The sequence below is a fragment of the Corapipo altera genome, unplaced genomic scaffold (genome assembly GCF_003945725.1).
Source record: "Corapipo altera isolate COAL_440 unplaced genomic scaffold, ASM394572v1 1, whole genome shotgun sequence".
Taxonomy (NCBI): Eukaryota; Metazoa; Chordata; class Aves; order Passeriformes; family Pipridae; genus Corapipo; species Corapipo altera.
In genome coordinates this window covers 34,666,657-34,680,747 of record NW_020884873.1, presented here as the reverse complement: position 1 = coordinate 34,680,747, position 14,091 = coordinate 34,666,657, and the positions used below count along the sequence as shown (strand labels likewise).

Sequence of the window (14,091 nt, the reverse complement as noted above, 5' to 3'; positions counted from 1 at the left end):
AGTTCAGTTTGTTTCCCGCTAATTGCACCGCTTTCTGCTGCACAAGCAAGTTCAGGTATTCCAGGTGGAAGTGTGAGAAATACCAGGTTAATTCAGGAATGAACCCAACCACGGCAGAGCAATCCCCTTAATGCTGAGTAGATACCTCTGTCATGCAGCAAACATGAAAGGTTCTCTCTTCTCTTCAAGAAGAAAAGGAGGGGGAGATTCTGGGTTTTCATGATACCTGTCTCTAACTTTAAATACCTTTAGATCCAGGGTCTCCGTACTTCATGAAACAGAAGACCCTGATATACAGCTGTAAAAGATTTCTTTGGTATGTCCTCATGCAATGAATTCTGCCCATATACTCTAAGTTACACAGGGAAGAATTACCTTTATCACTGTTTACAATCTCTCATTTTCTGTCACAGGGGCCTCTAGTCCTGTTAAACTTTTCCCCCAATACAAAAATATTTAGCCTGCTTTCAGTATACTCTCTCCTGGTTTTGTATGCTTCATTTTTTTTCCTCCTCTTTCAACTTCTGTTTCCTGCTTGGTTTTTTCCATAGTCATCATTCCTCTTTAGCTCTGCCAATAATTAAGGGTCTTAACAGTCTTAACAGTGCTTTAAATGTACACAATCCATTTTCCACTATCACATCCCATTTTGATTGTACACTAACACTTTCTTTGGCTTTTTACTTAGTGAAGCAACTGTTCTGGCATGATTTTCAAAGGGATATTAGAGGGGAAATTGTGATTTCAAAATGCATACCTGTGTAACACTACTTGAAATTATCCTTGCCAAACACCACTACATTTCTCCAAGATTAAATCCATCTAGTTACTTATCTAGTGTTTCCAAGTTCTCCAGGGAGTCTGATACAATTTCAAAAGGAAAAGAACAGAAATTCCCCTTTTGATTATTTGATAGTGGGAGGAGCTTTGAGGGTTTTTTGTTGCTGTTATGTTAAAGGCACCTAGTTATTTATTTGATAGTCTAAAGAGGTTTTCCAGCCTTAGAGAAAGTTGTGAAGGAGGACAGCAGTTACACCACATACCAAACCATCAGGATTCTAAGCAAGTGCAAGAGAGGCAGTGTGCCTTACACCCTAATCAAACAAAGTGATAGTTTTTATTTGTAAACAAGGCAGCCCCACACCACCTCTCAAAACATCAGCTTGACTAAGCTTATAGATTTATAGAATTAGTATTGCAACATTTCATTGCTACTGTATCGTCTTTCCCAAGCATTTGAACTACTGTGACAGGACCAACACCTGAGGTCAACTTGACACAGAAGACAAAAGTGAACAATACTCCTTTTCAGTGAATTTTCTCCCTCAGGAACTGAACAAAGCAGCTTGTCCAGGCACCCTTCCAGCATTGCCTGTGCGCTCTCTCCCTTCCCTGGGACTCTGGGGGCAGCTGCCACCCAGAGCTCCTTACGCCAAGCCCCAATGTCACTGCCACCACAAGAAAGGGCACAAGAGGAGGGGGAACCTGACAGGACCTCAAGGAAAAGCCTCAATTCACACAATTTTTCAAAGCTGCAGTATCTCGAATTTGCTGCTTGAAAGAAAAAGCAACAAGCTCAGTCCTCTGACATCATCTCTCTCCAGAGCTCTTCACTACAAAGGATTCAGGCAGCATTGGACTCCAAGACCAGCCACATTTATTTTCAATTTCTCCAGCAAACAGTCAAGACAAGGTATTTTCCTGCCTTCTCCCTTCTTTCCCCTGGAAATAGGAAACAGGTTGAACTGGTGAGAGCAATGGTTCTTTCTCCCCAGACAATGGCCACAGGGGAAGATGGAACCTATGAGCACAACTCATGTGCTCAGGTTGCATTTTTTGCATTTCACACAAGAGGACTCAGCCCTTTGTCCCCACAGCAGTGTGCTGTCTGTGCTCGCACACAGAGCAGGCTGCAGCATGCTCTGTGCTTGTCACTGAGGGTCCTGCCTCTGCCCTTCTGCAGCACCCAACAGCATTTCCAACAGGACACACCAGCGCTCCCACAGAAGTCTGTACTCTTGTTCCCTTAGCACTAAAAGGAAAAACACATGCCTCAATGGGGAAAAAAGTCCCCAGATCATTCACTTCAGGTAGAAGGCACAGCTTTTATTACAGACAGCTCTGTCCCTGGTCTGGGTTAAATCAACCACACCACCAGTCCCAGCAGCAGCAGCTGTCACATATCAGCAAATAACACAACCCCAAATGTAAACCTCTGGGCCTGCAAAGCCCTGAAGAGCAATCCACAGTGCGTATAAGTTGTTCCATGCCTGTGTTTATACACACACCTAGGTATCTGAAAGGATTATGCTCATTTTGTGTTTCCATTTACACGTTCTTGGTTTCAGATTTCTAAATTAGGCTGTGCAACAAAAACTAGAAACTCACTGCTGCCTAAGAGAGTTTCTTCTCTTGATTCCAGTGCTTTTTCAAAGACAGATGAGTCTAGTACCAAAATATTTCCCTGTTCCCTCTACAAAAACACTTCTCAGAACTAGCTAGTGATTTAGCATTCAGACACTTTTCTGAAACCAAGCAAGAATGGAATTACAGCTAATCACATTAGCCTATAACTTTTTTCCCCTCTAAAAGCAGGATTAAAGGCAGATATGGGGAACTTCCCACATTCCCACACACCAGCTGCATTCTTCCAGACTCAGCTTGCTGAACGGCTAATAGAATTACCATCCACAGACCTAGGATTTTCAGGGATTACTCTGGAGAGGTTGCCAAAGGAACTAACCAGACCGTAATTCCCAGCTTCGCACTTCCAGCCTGGGACAGAGACCTTAAAATGACATTGAGGAGTATGCCAGAGAGAGCCCTAGCCTGAAGAAGATGCCATCTAGGTTTTGCAAGGGCTGTGGATACACTGATCTTAATTAAAGTTTGTTGAGAAGAATAAAGCAATTAACTGAAAGCACAGGACTGGAAATGTGATTAATGAGAGGGGTGACAAGGTAAGGGAGAGGGAATCGCCCTCCAGGTCTGATGCTGATATATTGTTCTTTAAAGACATCAGTGTACATGTTAATGTCTTAGCAATTCCTGCACTATGGTTGAGAGCAGATATGACTAAGTTCGCACCTTCAAATGGCACATGAAAATAGCTGAAAAACAATTATTTTTTGTTCAAAGAGTGAGAGGAAGAAGAGAAGAAAAAATTCTATTTACATTCTCTAAAGTTTAAGTCACTCATATCAAACCAGCCATACATAAAACTTTATGTCATGACATAAGCAGCAATAATCACTGAGGTTAGCTTTATGATCAGTATTTTCCATTTCGAAATACCTAACCAAATAACAAAATTTGAAGGCATGGTCCAGCCCCCATGGCACCATACACACAATGCAGGTTTCACTTTATGGCTTTTAAAGTTTTTAAATTATAAACATTGCAACTTTGAACTTAGATCAAATCCTTGGAAAAAAAGAGAAAACTTTTAATTTTTTTTCCAGTCAAGATACCTACCAATAAGTTCAGCAATGAGAAACAAAAACTAGTTCAGATAAATCTAATTCCAACTCCAAAATTTAGCACTCATTCATGAAACAAAGATCCTTAAGATAAATACAGCAGAAAAAGCACTTTCTTCAAAATGCTGTTTTAAGAACCACTTATAACCAGCAATTTACGGAATCTAGTTTTATTGCACAGGCTTCTTGCAAAGCATTGCATACTGTTAAATAAAAAAACCAAGACCCTCACTCAGCCTACCAAGACACATGCACAGCCATGGAGCCAGTGGAATGAACAGTGGGGGGGATGCAAGTGGGACAGAGGAAGAGGCACTAAGCTTCCCCCATAGCCACTGAAACCAATGGAGGTGAGACCCTTTGCACTCCTGGGTACGAACACTGCTGTTCAGCTGCTTCATGAGCCTGGTCAGCAAGGCAGGGACATGAATTTTACACAGCAGTTCTCGCCTTGAAAACTGATTATTCAATGCAACCCTGAACCCACTGGAGTGGACCCTACTCTCAGTTACAACACTTGGGCCTGAAGCAATTTAAGGAGTGCTCTTCCCAACCAGATAAGGTTTGCTTCCCACTATTAAGTTTCACAGCTTCTTGCTCTCTCCTCCTTATGGACAAGCAGCACAGATTACGAATCAAAAAGGAAAAGTCCACAACCAATGGTAAAACAGCAACTTCCCTCAAGAGAGAAGGGGAAAAGAATAATAATTAATAATATTAATAAATAATAATTATAATAACAATAATTAATAATTGACACAATAATAATAACTATTATAATTATTATTGTTGTTCCTGTTATTATTATTAAAATTATCAGTGCCACTTTTGGCAACTTATTTTTCCAGCATTAACTCTCCTCTCCTTCACACTGTTTCAAAACTCACCAGAACCCACCTGAAATCAAAGTAGCAATGGCTATGATATTTTCTTAGCCTTCAAAGAGCTGTGTCTTTAAACACTACAACTGAACAAAAGGACAAAACTCTTGCTCAGGTAGCTCATAATAGAAAGGTTTTTGTTTTACTCCAGGGAAAAGCTATCAAGTTTTCCATGGCTGGGTAACGGCTGAAACTGCTGTTTTGGGAAGAACTGAGGGATGAGAACTTACATCAGTCTGTCCACATGGTGTCCTGCCACATCTGGAAATACAGGGGTCTCTGATGAACTGCAAGGTAACTTCTGTTTTCTCTTTGCAAGACTTCTGCACAAAATGGACCACTGTTCAAGTTGTAAGAGCTGGACACGTCCTCAGTCCCACCTCCAGCATAAGACTCTACCAAGGACTGGATTGTTAGTTCTGACTGCAAGGTATTTTATGGCATTACAAACATGCACTACACATCATCTGTTTCTGAGGAGGTCTCTAACACATACCTAAAGATAGAGAAATCATACTTGGCCTGAATGGATCAGTGTTGGCAGGAAAAAAAAAGAAAAAAGAAAAAAAGAAAAAAGATCTGCTGCAGCACTTGGCTGGAGCTGGATCTCTTTTGTCTCTCTGCAGGGAGTTCAGAAAGCAGAAATTATCATAACAGGACATAAAGGACAGAGGAACAAATCAGGGAAATCCAGAAGGGCTCACTGGGGGGGCGTGGCAGAGAGGAGAAGAGAACTCACCTCTTGTCTGTACCTTTACACAATGGGGTAGATGGGCAGGACAGCACAAAAGGCACTCAGCTATGGGACCAGCAGATTAAATAAAAGAAGAAATTAACTGCAAAGACTTTGGAAACAGAGCTATGCCTATGAAAGGATAATCTTACAGACCTGTAGTGCCAGTCCAAGGACACTTTCCCATAGGATTTCTGAAGCAGTGGTATCCTGGACATCAGATGCAAATGAAACTCAATCTGTTTCTTCCTTATTGTAGCAGAATACCACCACGGAAAGCATGAAGGCAATGGCACATGGTCTCCTACTCTTTTCTCCCACCTTCTCTCCCTGAAATTAGGCAAAGCTGACTGCAGTGTCGTTATCGCTGCCTGCAAAAGAGTCTGAACAGCATCAAAAACAGTCAGTCAAGATTGACTACACCTTATGGTAGCATTTCAAAAAGAAGAAAGACGCAAGAGGAAAAAAAGAGATTGGAAATGGTTATTTACCTTTATGGTATAATGACCACCAGGACCTTGGACCTGCTTTCACAAGAAGACCCTTTCACAGGGTCTGACATTGATCACAGAATTAAAAACAACCTGACATTATGACAAGTGAAAGCGATGGACAGACAGATCTCCCCACACCAGAGGAGAGAGAGGCTGAAAAGATGTTGTCCTCTTTTTTCTTGGGTGACCAGACCCATTTGACTTCTGCTCATCTTGAGAATGAAGACCATTTAGGAGAAGGTGCATTTAGGCCACAAAGACACAAAGAGGTTCTCTGAGGACACACCACTGCCCATATCCCTGTACCTCAAGCAGCTCTGGGCTCCCTCAGCAGATTCTCTTCCCCTTCGTCCTGTGCTAAATACAGATCCCAAACAATAAGCAAAGATCTAGATTTGCCACCCTGCTTCATGGCAGAAATTTGCCTGCCTGCCACATCTATATATATAGTGTGCCCACCACACTAATAACTCTTCTTAATCAAGTTTCTTTTTTAAACCAGCATGAGTGCTGAGTCATATACAGGGTCCGTATTTTGGCATTCCCCAACTATGTGCTGCCCACATCCCCTCCTGCACTATCCACTGCACTTGCTAACAATGACTGCCTAAGCTTGGTGTTATTTTTATCCTTCCCCATCTCAGACTTCAGCAATTAAACCATGCTACAATCTAGAACCACAGACATCCCTTTGGCTGGCTTTACCCTAGACCAGCTTCCCCCTGAAGAAATACTGGGTGCAGTATTTATTTGGAGAATGTTAAACTCTGCAGACAAACACTTGCCTTGAATACAGTATTGGGAGGAGGAAACACACCTGCCTCCAGCCATTTTATGAGCTTCATCTATTGATGCAGTATCAACCACTTAGCACCCTGCCACTTATAACCACAAGTAGAGCTGGCAGCATTTACTAGACAGCAAGTGTGATGCCGGATAGGGAAGATAGGAGTGAAACCAGCCAAATGGCTTCAGTGGACCTGCTGGCCACCTCCTACCTGCTTGAACTTCTGTAAATACCATGCAATAAAACTTCCACCCCATGTCTGTTGGATATGGGGGGGGGGGGGAAGGGGCTCAACACAAGCTGGAATTTCTCTCACCAACTCTGCTAACTGTTTTGCACCCTGAGCACTTGAAACTGTGACCTGTTCTATCTGATCTATGATCAGGAAACCACTCTGGATAATATTGTGTATTATAGCTGGCCATCCCAAACATATATCCCATCAGGTAAATGTGACTGGCCAAATGGGAATCAAATCTTACGAGTCATCTTTCTCTTTCTGTTCAACAATAAGGAAGAAAAAAATCTTTAGACAGAGACAAAAAAGGGTACAGTTAATATACTAGGGTGCTGCTGCCCAGTAGGACCTCTTGCATTTTAGAGCAGCAAGTTCAACTAGAAAAGAAATCCGAAAGGACATGGATAAAGATCCAGGTTAGAAGTGACCCAGGAGCCTCTATCTTCCTGGTAAATGCTGCTGCAGCACAGATATAACACCTACTCCAGCCCCATGCAAAGTTGCTATGTCTGTTCTGCCCAAATCATCTCCCTGCATTCATTAACAGCACTCTCTCACTCCAAGTCTTACTTGGGATTCAGCTTACATAGCTGACTTAACCCAATCCTTAAACCCACAAACCATATTTCTTTCTCTAGTGGCACACAGATCCCATCACAGGAATGACCTGTACTTTGCAGCACTGCTTCCTTTCAAGGTCAAACTGAGCATGTTTTATTTGGTCACATTCACAGCCTCAAAGCAGTTCACCCTAAGGGGGACAGCCCTGTCAGATTACTTTATGCTCTGATGATAACTGCGCCAAGCCATTCCCACTTAAAACTTTCCCAAGTGATGCAGCTGCAACCAAGAGAAATGAACAAAGCCAGAGTGTCTGCAGGTAACATCTGCTAACTGCCACCTGTGCCAAGGCAGAAGGGGCCAAAGAAAGGCTAACCAGGAGGACACAGTCACCCTCTGGTTTCAGAAGCTGCGATCATGCTCAAGCAAGCCTTTCAGAAACATGTGAGACAGCACAAGTCTTAAGCTTCTGAGGGACTAGCAATATGAGATAGCTTAGATGGATGAATTTCATACTTGTCTCATTAGGAATCATGTTTGTGCAAATTAGACAACATTAAAAATACAGGAGCACATGATTTACCTTTTTTTTCCCCTTCTTTATTTTTCTCCTTTTACCTCTGTTAGTTCTAAGAAATCAGAGACCACACAGGAAAAATAACTGTGTTGTCTAAACACAGAACGTAAAACTCAGGACTCATTCTCCACATCTGTATCAAATCTCTTGCCAAAACTTATTCTCACTGCTCCATTTCCTTCACCTTAAGGAACCAGTACATTTACACAGGTACATTTCTCCAAGGTTATTCTGAAATAAATATTAGATGCTATAGCATAAGTTCTTACACAAGGAAAGGGATTTCTGAAGCTTTTAAAACTATTATTATGCATAGAAGAATAATTCATGCACAAGAAGAATTGTCTTTAGATACATGTATGGCATTTCAGTTTTTAGCTCATTCATCAGGTCCTACTCAGTCTTATGTTCTGAACTACAAAAAGAATAAAGGAACTTAATTTTATCCCAACAAAGAGAATTGCAAACAACTTTTTACGAAGTTTAAAAAGAAAAGCAATTAATTACTTCTGTGTACTTAACCTGAGAAGACAGCCAAACAGAGCAAGATAAAAAAAGGTATTCCTTTTCCCAGGAGTATCATCCTCCTGAAATTTGTACCAAACAGAATACATACAAGAATGTGTTTACCGATGGTGTATGAGTCATGCTCCCAGCTGAGGGTTAGAAAGACTAGCTCCCAGAATTGAGACTGTAACTTTCAATTCATAGAAGCAGGACTGTGGTGTTATCTCCTGTTAGTAAGAGCCAATGAGGATTAGAATAGTTGCAAGCAGTAGTTGCAAGCCCTATGCTATCCTCCAACATCAAAATATTGGTCAACTCAGGACAAGCAATTTCTGTGTTTTGGTTTACCTCAACTCACAGAGGTGTTAAGCTTTCAGTTGCTTCAGATTGTAAATACAATGCTTAACATTTGTATAAATAGTTTGGTCTAGAAAGAACATGAATGGTACGTCAGGTGGAAAAATAGTTCTGTGTTATCTTAACAAAACATTTATGATCACTGAGAAAGGCTGGAAGTTATTTTAACAAAAACCTCCAGTCAATTCTCATGTGGGTTCATTTCCTACAAGCTAAGTAACACAGCATGAGAAAACATGATGCAACATCATCATCCTTACAAAACAACCAGTACTTAGAGTCAGAAAAAAAAAAATCCATGAACTTCCCCCCCTTCTTTTCATTTTGAACTGTAACAACGTGCCACTGTAGTAATGCTGTAAAAGGACACAGTCATCACACTTCACCTACAACTCTGAATTCATTATGGGTCAGTAGCCACCACACCACAGGCCTGCAGAGTAGAGAATCCATGGTATCTCCTAAATGTATCATTATGGAAAAAGAGCCCGGACTTTGCCTCATCAAACAAAAGGCACCGCTGGGATAAAAAAATTGACTCTATAAGCCAAGAAGCACACACACCAGTAAAGTTAAGTTTCTGGAAATGTATTCTAACTTGAAACTGTAAAGATATCTAAAGTTTCACTTAGAATTTTTTAAAAAAATTAATTAAAAAAGGCAGGCAAAAGTGTCTTTTGCATAAGGTCACAGACAACATACAATTAACCTTTCCCCTGGTCCCTTAAGTGTATTAAATAGTACCTTTTGATGTTCTCCAAAGAGACGGCAGAAAAGCAAGAGCAAAGAGAGGAATGCATGAGACACAGGAGTAGCTATTATGGTCCCATCCCCAGGATTCATACAGTTTAGAAAAGTGATTATAGTACTGAATTCTGGACTACCAGAAATACACATTCAAAATAGGCAGAATATTATTAATCTTGTTTTTCTACTGCAAAATGCTACTCAGTTACAGTTTCTCTGCAACTCCACCAGCATGAGCAGCAGGCTAGTTCTTTGTCATTTGCAAATTTAGCATCTATTTTATTGCATCATATGTAGTCAAGGGAATTCAACCAGGAGAGTAAGGCTCTGCTAAATCCTGTTCGTCCTCTACCTTCACAGAGGGAATAAGATAAAGCAGAAGAGGAAAAGGTGAAAAAAAAATGTTCTGGGTAGAGTTTGGATGCAGTGAATACCATCTGAGTAATTTCAGATTATATACTCCATGCTACTGCCTCTACTTCAGCACTTACTTTCAGAGTTTAACACTGGGGCTGAGGGCAGATTTAACAGCAGTAGCTCTGCAGGACAGAGGTTGTAACACATTGAAAACAGCACAGAAAGGGACCAAAAAAAGAAATTTCCCCCCCCCAATAACAGGGCAATCCAAGCAGAAGCTCAGAAACCAACTCAAGGTTCAGACAGGGAAAGGTCTAGAAAAGCCCAGTGGCCGCAGGAGTGCAATTGCTTGCGGAGGAGAGGAAAGGCAACAAGTAAATAAAGTGTCAGGTAGGATCCCTCTCACCCCCCCTTTCTCAAATAAATCAGTTAACTTTTCAGAGAGCAGTAAATCTTCTTACTCCTCTGGATTAAAGGCAGACTTAAAAGAATGTTTGTTAACAGACTACCTTCTCCCTGGGTCATTCCTGATGCACATTGGCTAACCACATGCAGAAAACTATGTTAAGGATGCCCTTGATAAAAGGAAAAGTTTATTTCTAAATTATATTATTATATTTATTATTTTTTATTTAAAGACAATTAAAATGCTTACTGGACGTAGGATACAATTTTCATTTTGCTTCTATGGAGTTTGATGACCATTAGACAAGTGTCTGTGGTACAAGAGTATCTCTTTGAAACATCTACTGGCCTTTTGCCATCCTGTATTATGAGGTGAAATGAAATTCAAGGTCTCAGGTCTCCCACGCGCAGAAGAGACAGCAGGATGGTCATTTTAGAAGACAATTTTCAGGCTGCTTACTGACTAAGGAGAGCTGGGTCCCTATGGGATTCCCAGTGAAATTTCAGGAAGCAATGATGTTTTATCCCAGCACCAAAAATGTTTTTGAAGATTTCATTTGCCTGCCTACATGCTTTGCATGATGATCACCCTATTAAAAGAGGGAAAGCTAATAATAAAAAATAAAGGCTAATTTACATTTCACTACATAATATCAAAGACAAGTAGGTAATTTTAAAAATAAGTTTAAAAATATGACACAGATGAGTAATATGGCAAAAATACCCATTACAAAAGTTTAGTTCAAGAGAAGTAAGAAAAAGGAGAGGAGGAGAAGTGCTTTTTCCAGAGGAACAAGTCAGATGAATAGGCATTTACCACACAGATCCTAGGGAGGAGAGATAGTCAACAGGGTGAGCTCCTTTGTAAACACATTTTTTAGTAAGAAATACTGGTCCTCAGGAATCAAAGAAACAAAAGAATTTCCCTGAAATATTTTGTAGACTCAGACTGCTTCAGTTCTGCATGGGAACCAAGTCTAACCTCAAAATGCCTTCTCCATCTTGGATGAAACACCAACATTACAACAGCAAGGAACTCCATGATCATCTGTAAACTAACATGCTTTACAACTAAAACAAGCTTCATGAAGTAAAAATCCCTTGTGTCCAGAGGCGTTCCCAACAACAAAACATTGAAATCACTTTTCCTGATTTGCTAAAACATGAAAACACAGAAAAGGCAATAGCTCAGGGAAGCTGGACCTTGCCACACTGCAGGTATGGTACATCTTTTCTGAGGTCTTTGTAGCAAAGCAAACTAGTAAAATGTGAGTTGAATGGCTAACCTTTGTGTTATGTCACAAGCTGCTCGTGAGGACACCAAACTTCCTCCTAACATTCTTGCAAATGCTCACTTGCACTGTAACAAAAAGCAAACATTGCTCTGACAGTTTCCTTGATACAGACACTAATGAAATGCTAAATAATAGTATGAAAGTACTTTATCCTCTGCTTTCCCCAATCCAACATACTTCAGAACATGTATAAAAGTAATTTCACCTTCCTGGTATTTTTTCCATTTCTTTTCTCTATGTAACTCAAATGAGTTTTCCAAAAGAAAAACATAGTTTCAATGTATACCTCCCAGCAAGTCTTGCAATTATTTTCAGGAAGCCTGATAATAGCTCAGTAGGAGTAAAAAAAAAAAGTAATATTTGGTAAAATCTGTATTTTCTTCTTTTTCTTTATTCATTAATGCTTTGTCTTTGGAAGACAATGCAATTTTGGTGGAACTGCTTTCCTTTCAGCTTCTGTACAGTGAGCATTTTGATATCTTTTGGTTACAATGAAACTCCATTTTGAAACATCATATCCACGTTTCTGGGAAGAGCCTGGTAACATATTCACTGCTTCTCTCTCTATAACAAGTACAACCTTTCACTTAGCTCTGCTCCACCAACACTAGAACCAGTAACTGCAAGGGAAGGCAATGAGAACAAAGAAAAATAGGGGAAAAAAACCCACCCACCACCAAAGATAAAGCAAAAAGCCAACCTCTTTCACATAGATAACAATAGGAACTGAGAAAGCCAGTGTACGCCTCCCAATTAACCAAACTGCTCAAAGCTCAAGAGGGAAGAGTAACAAGCATGTGAAAACAATCCTGGTATGTTGTTCTGGTTTTATGATCACCAGAGCCATTTACTGTATCTCCAAACACTCCCTCACATCAGATGTCATTAACAGGGTCAACCTGCACTTTCACTTTCCAGCACCCATGTTTTTCTGCTCCCATAGTTTCAGGGAAGCTCACAGGCAGCAGTGGATGTGCATACCTGGAAGCCAGAGAACCTCCCTTCCACTTTGTCACCACCTTGTAATTACAGTTACTTGCTGAAAGCCACAGCACCTCACCTCACCTAAAAATAGCAGCATGTATTTGTTTTAGTAAAGAATTGCTTTTTAAGGAACTATTATAGTGGCAGAACAATTAGAGCTTACTTTAAAATATTTAAAATTTTAGTTCCTGGGGAATTTGCTCAGTAGTCTATTCAATTCTTTAATAATCTGAGGGGAACAATCAAATTTAAAATTCTTTAAATCTCTCATCCAATTTCAGCATCCCCAATGACAGAACAAGCTCTTAAATAAAGCTGGTGATTGCTTATTAACAATGTGAAGACTTCACTGTAGTTTTTGCAATAGTTTTTTTGGGAATTCATGTATGCCTGAAGAGACTATAGCAAAACAGCTTGTAGTCTGTAGTTTAGTTTACCTTCTGTAATCTCAGAGTTGGTAGCATGGCGATTCATGCTCAAGACTTAGAGACAGTAACAGAAAGAAACCAAATACTGAATCCTGCACCCATTATCATCAAGGAAAACAATGTGTTACGGATACAGCAATCAAGTGCAAGGACATGCCTTGACTCCGAAACTACTCCCACTGCCAGCTGGATGCATCCAAACGAACACTGCCTTTTGCCTGGCTGGCAAGGCTACAACCAGGTCCTGATCAGACACCCTCTAAAGTAAATATCATGATATGAGTGTGTAAGGGAAACAAACCACTGGGAAAGCCAGCCCAGCTTCGGGGTTGGCCATGGATTTTTCTTTCAGTTTGGAGCTTGTGTCCCTCAAGTGTCTACTCAAACTGGAAAGCACTTTGGGAATATGTGATCAGCCACCATTAGCAAGTGCGTCGGCTGCCAGGTCCACAGGAAGGTGTCCCAAACCCCACACGTTCCACCATTCCTGGGCAGCGGGAAGCATTTACACACCCGCAAACCAAACCCTGTTTCCTTCCAAAGGCCCTTTTCATTCCAGGGTCAAGGACCGAGACTGTTGTTCACCGACGGTGACCCCATCCTCGGCCCTTGAGCCCCCAGAGCCGTCACTACGAGTCGAGGAGCCCGGTGCTGCTCCTTGCCATCCTTCGCCCGTCCGGGTACCGGCCACTCCCGCGGGGACTTTCAAGGGCAGCAGACCATGCGCATCCTCGGGCTCCCAGGAAGGAGCTGCCCAGGTGCAGAGCTATAGTCGGGGCCGGACACACGGCGCCGCGGATGCCGCCCACCCCGCCGCTTACCCCGCCGCTCCCGCTGCCCGCGGCGCCGCGCAGGCCCCGGGCTGCGCTCCCGCCGCCTCCGGCAGCGCCGGCACCGCCGGGGGAAGGTCCCGCGGCATCGCCGCCTTTCGCCACCGCTACGCCGGGAGCGGGGGCAGCGGGCTCGGCCGCGCTCCACCTGCTCGCCGCGGTGGCCGCGGTCCGTACTCACTCCGCGTAGCCCGTGGTCCAGGGCAGGCGCCGGGTGTCCTTGCTGAGGATGAGGATGGGGCGGGCGATGTGGTCGGCGGAGCACTCCACCTCGTCCGGGGACAGTCCCAGGAACTCGGGTCTCCCGTAGGGGAAGCGGAGGGGCAAGTCCGCGCCACTGCCGTGGTCGGCGCCCGCGCTGCCAGCCATGATGCCGCCCATGAAATTGGCCACGGCGGACTTCACCCGCGTGAGCATAATAGTACCCCCGC

The 14,091-nt window shown here is 42.3% G+C and overlaps 1 protein-coding gene across 1 annotated transcript in view; it reads right to left on the bottom strand.

The window, feature by feature from the left end:
* PPM1H (protein phosphatase, Mg2+/Mn2+ dependent 1H) overlaps window positions 1-14,077 on the bottom strand; it is a 130,367-nt gene extending 116,290 nt beyond the window's left edge. The window contains exon 1 of the mRNA XM_027656351.1: window positions 13,842-14,077. Coding sequence (XP_027512152.1) covers window positions 13,842-14,077 — 236 coding nt within the window. The remainder of the gene's footprint in view (window positions 1-13,841) is intronic.
* Window positions 14,078-14,091: the final 14 nt, after the last annotated feature.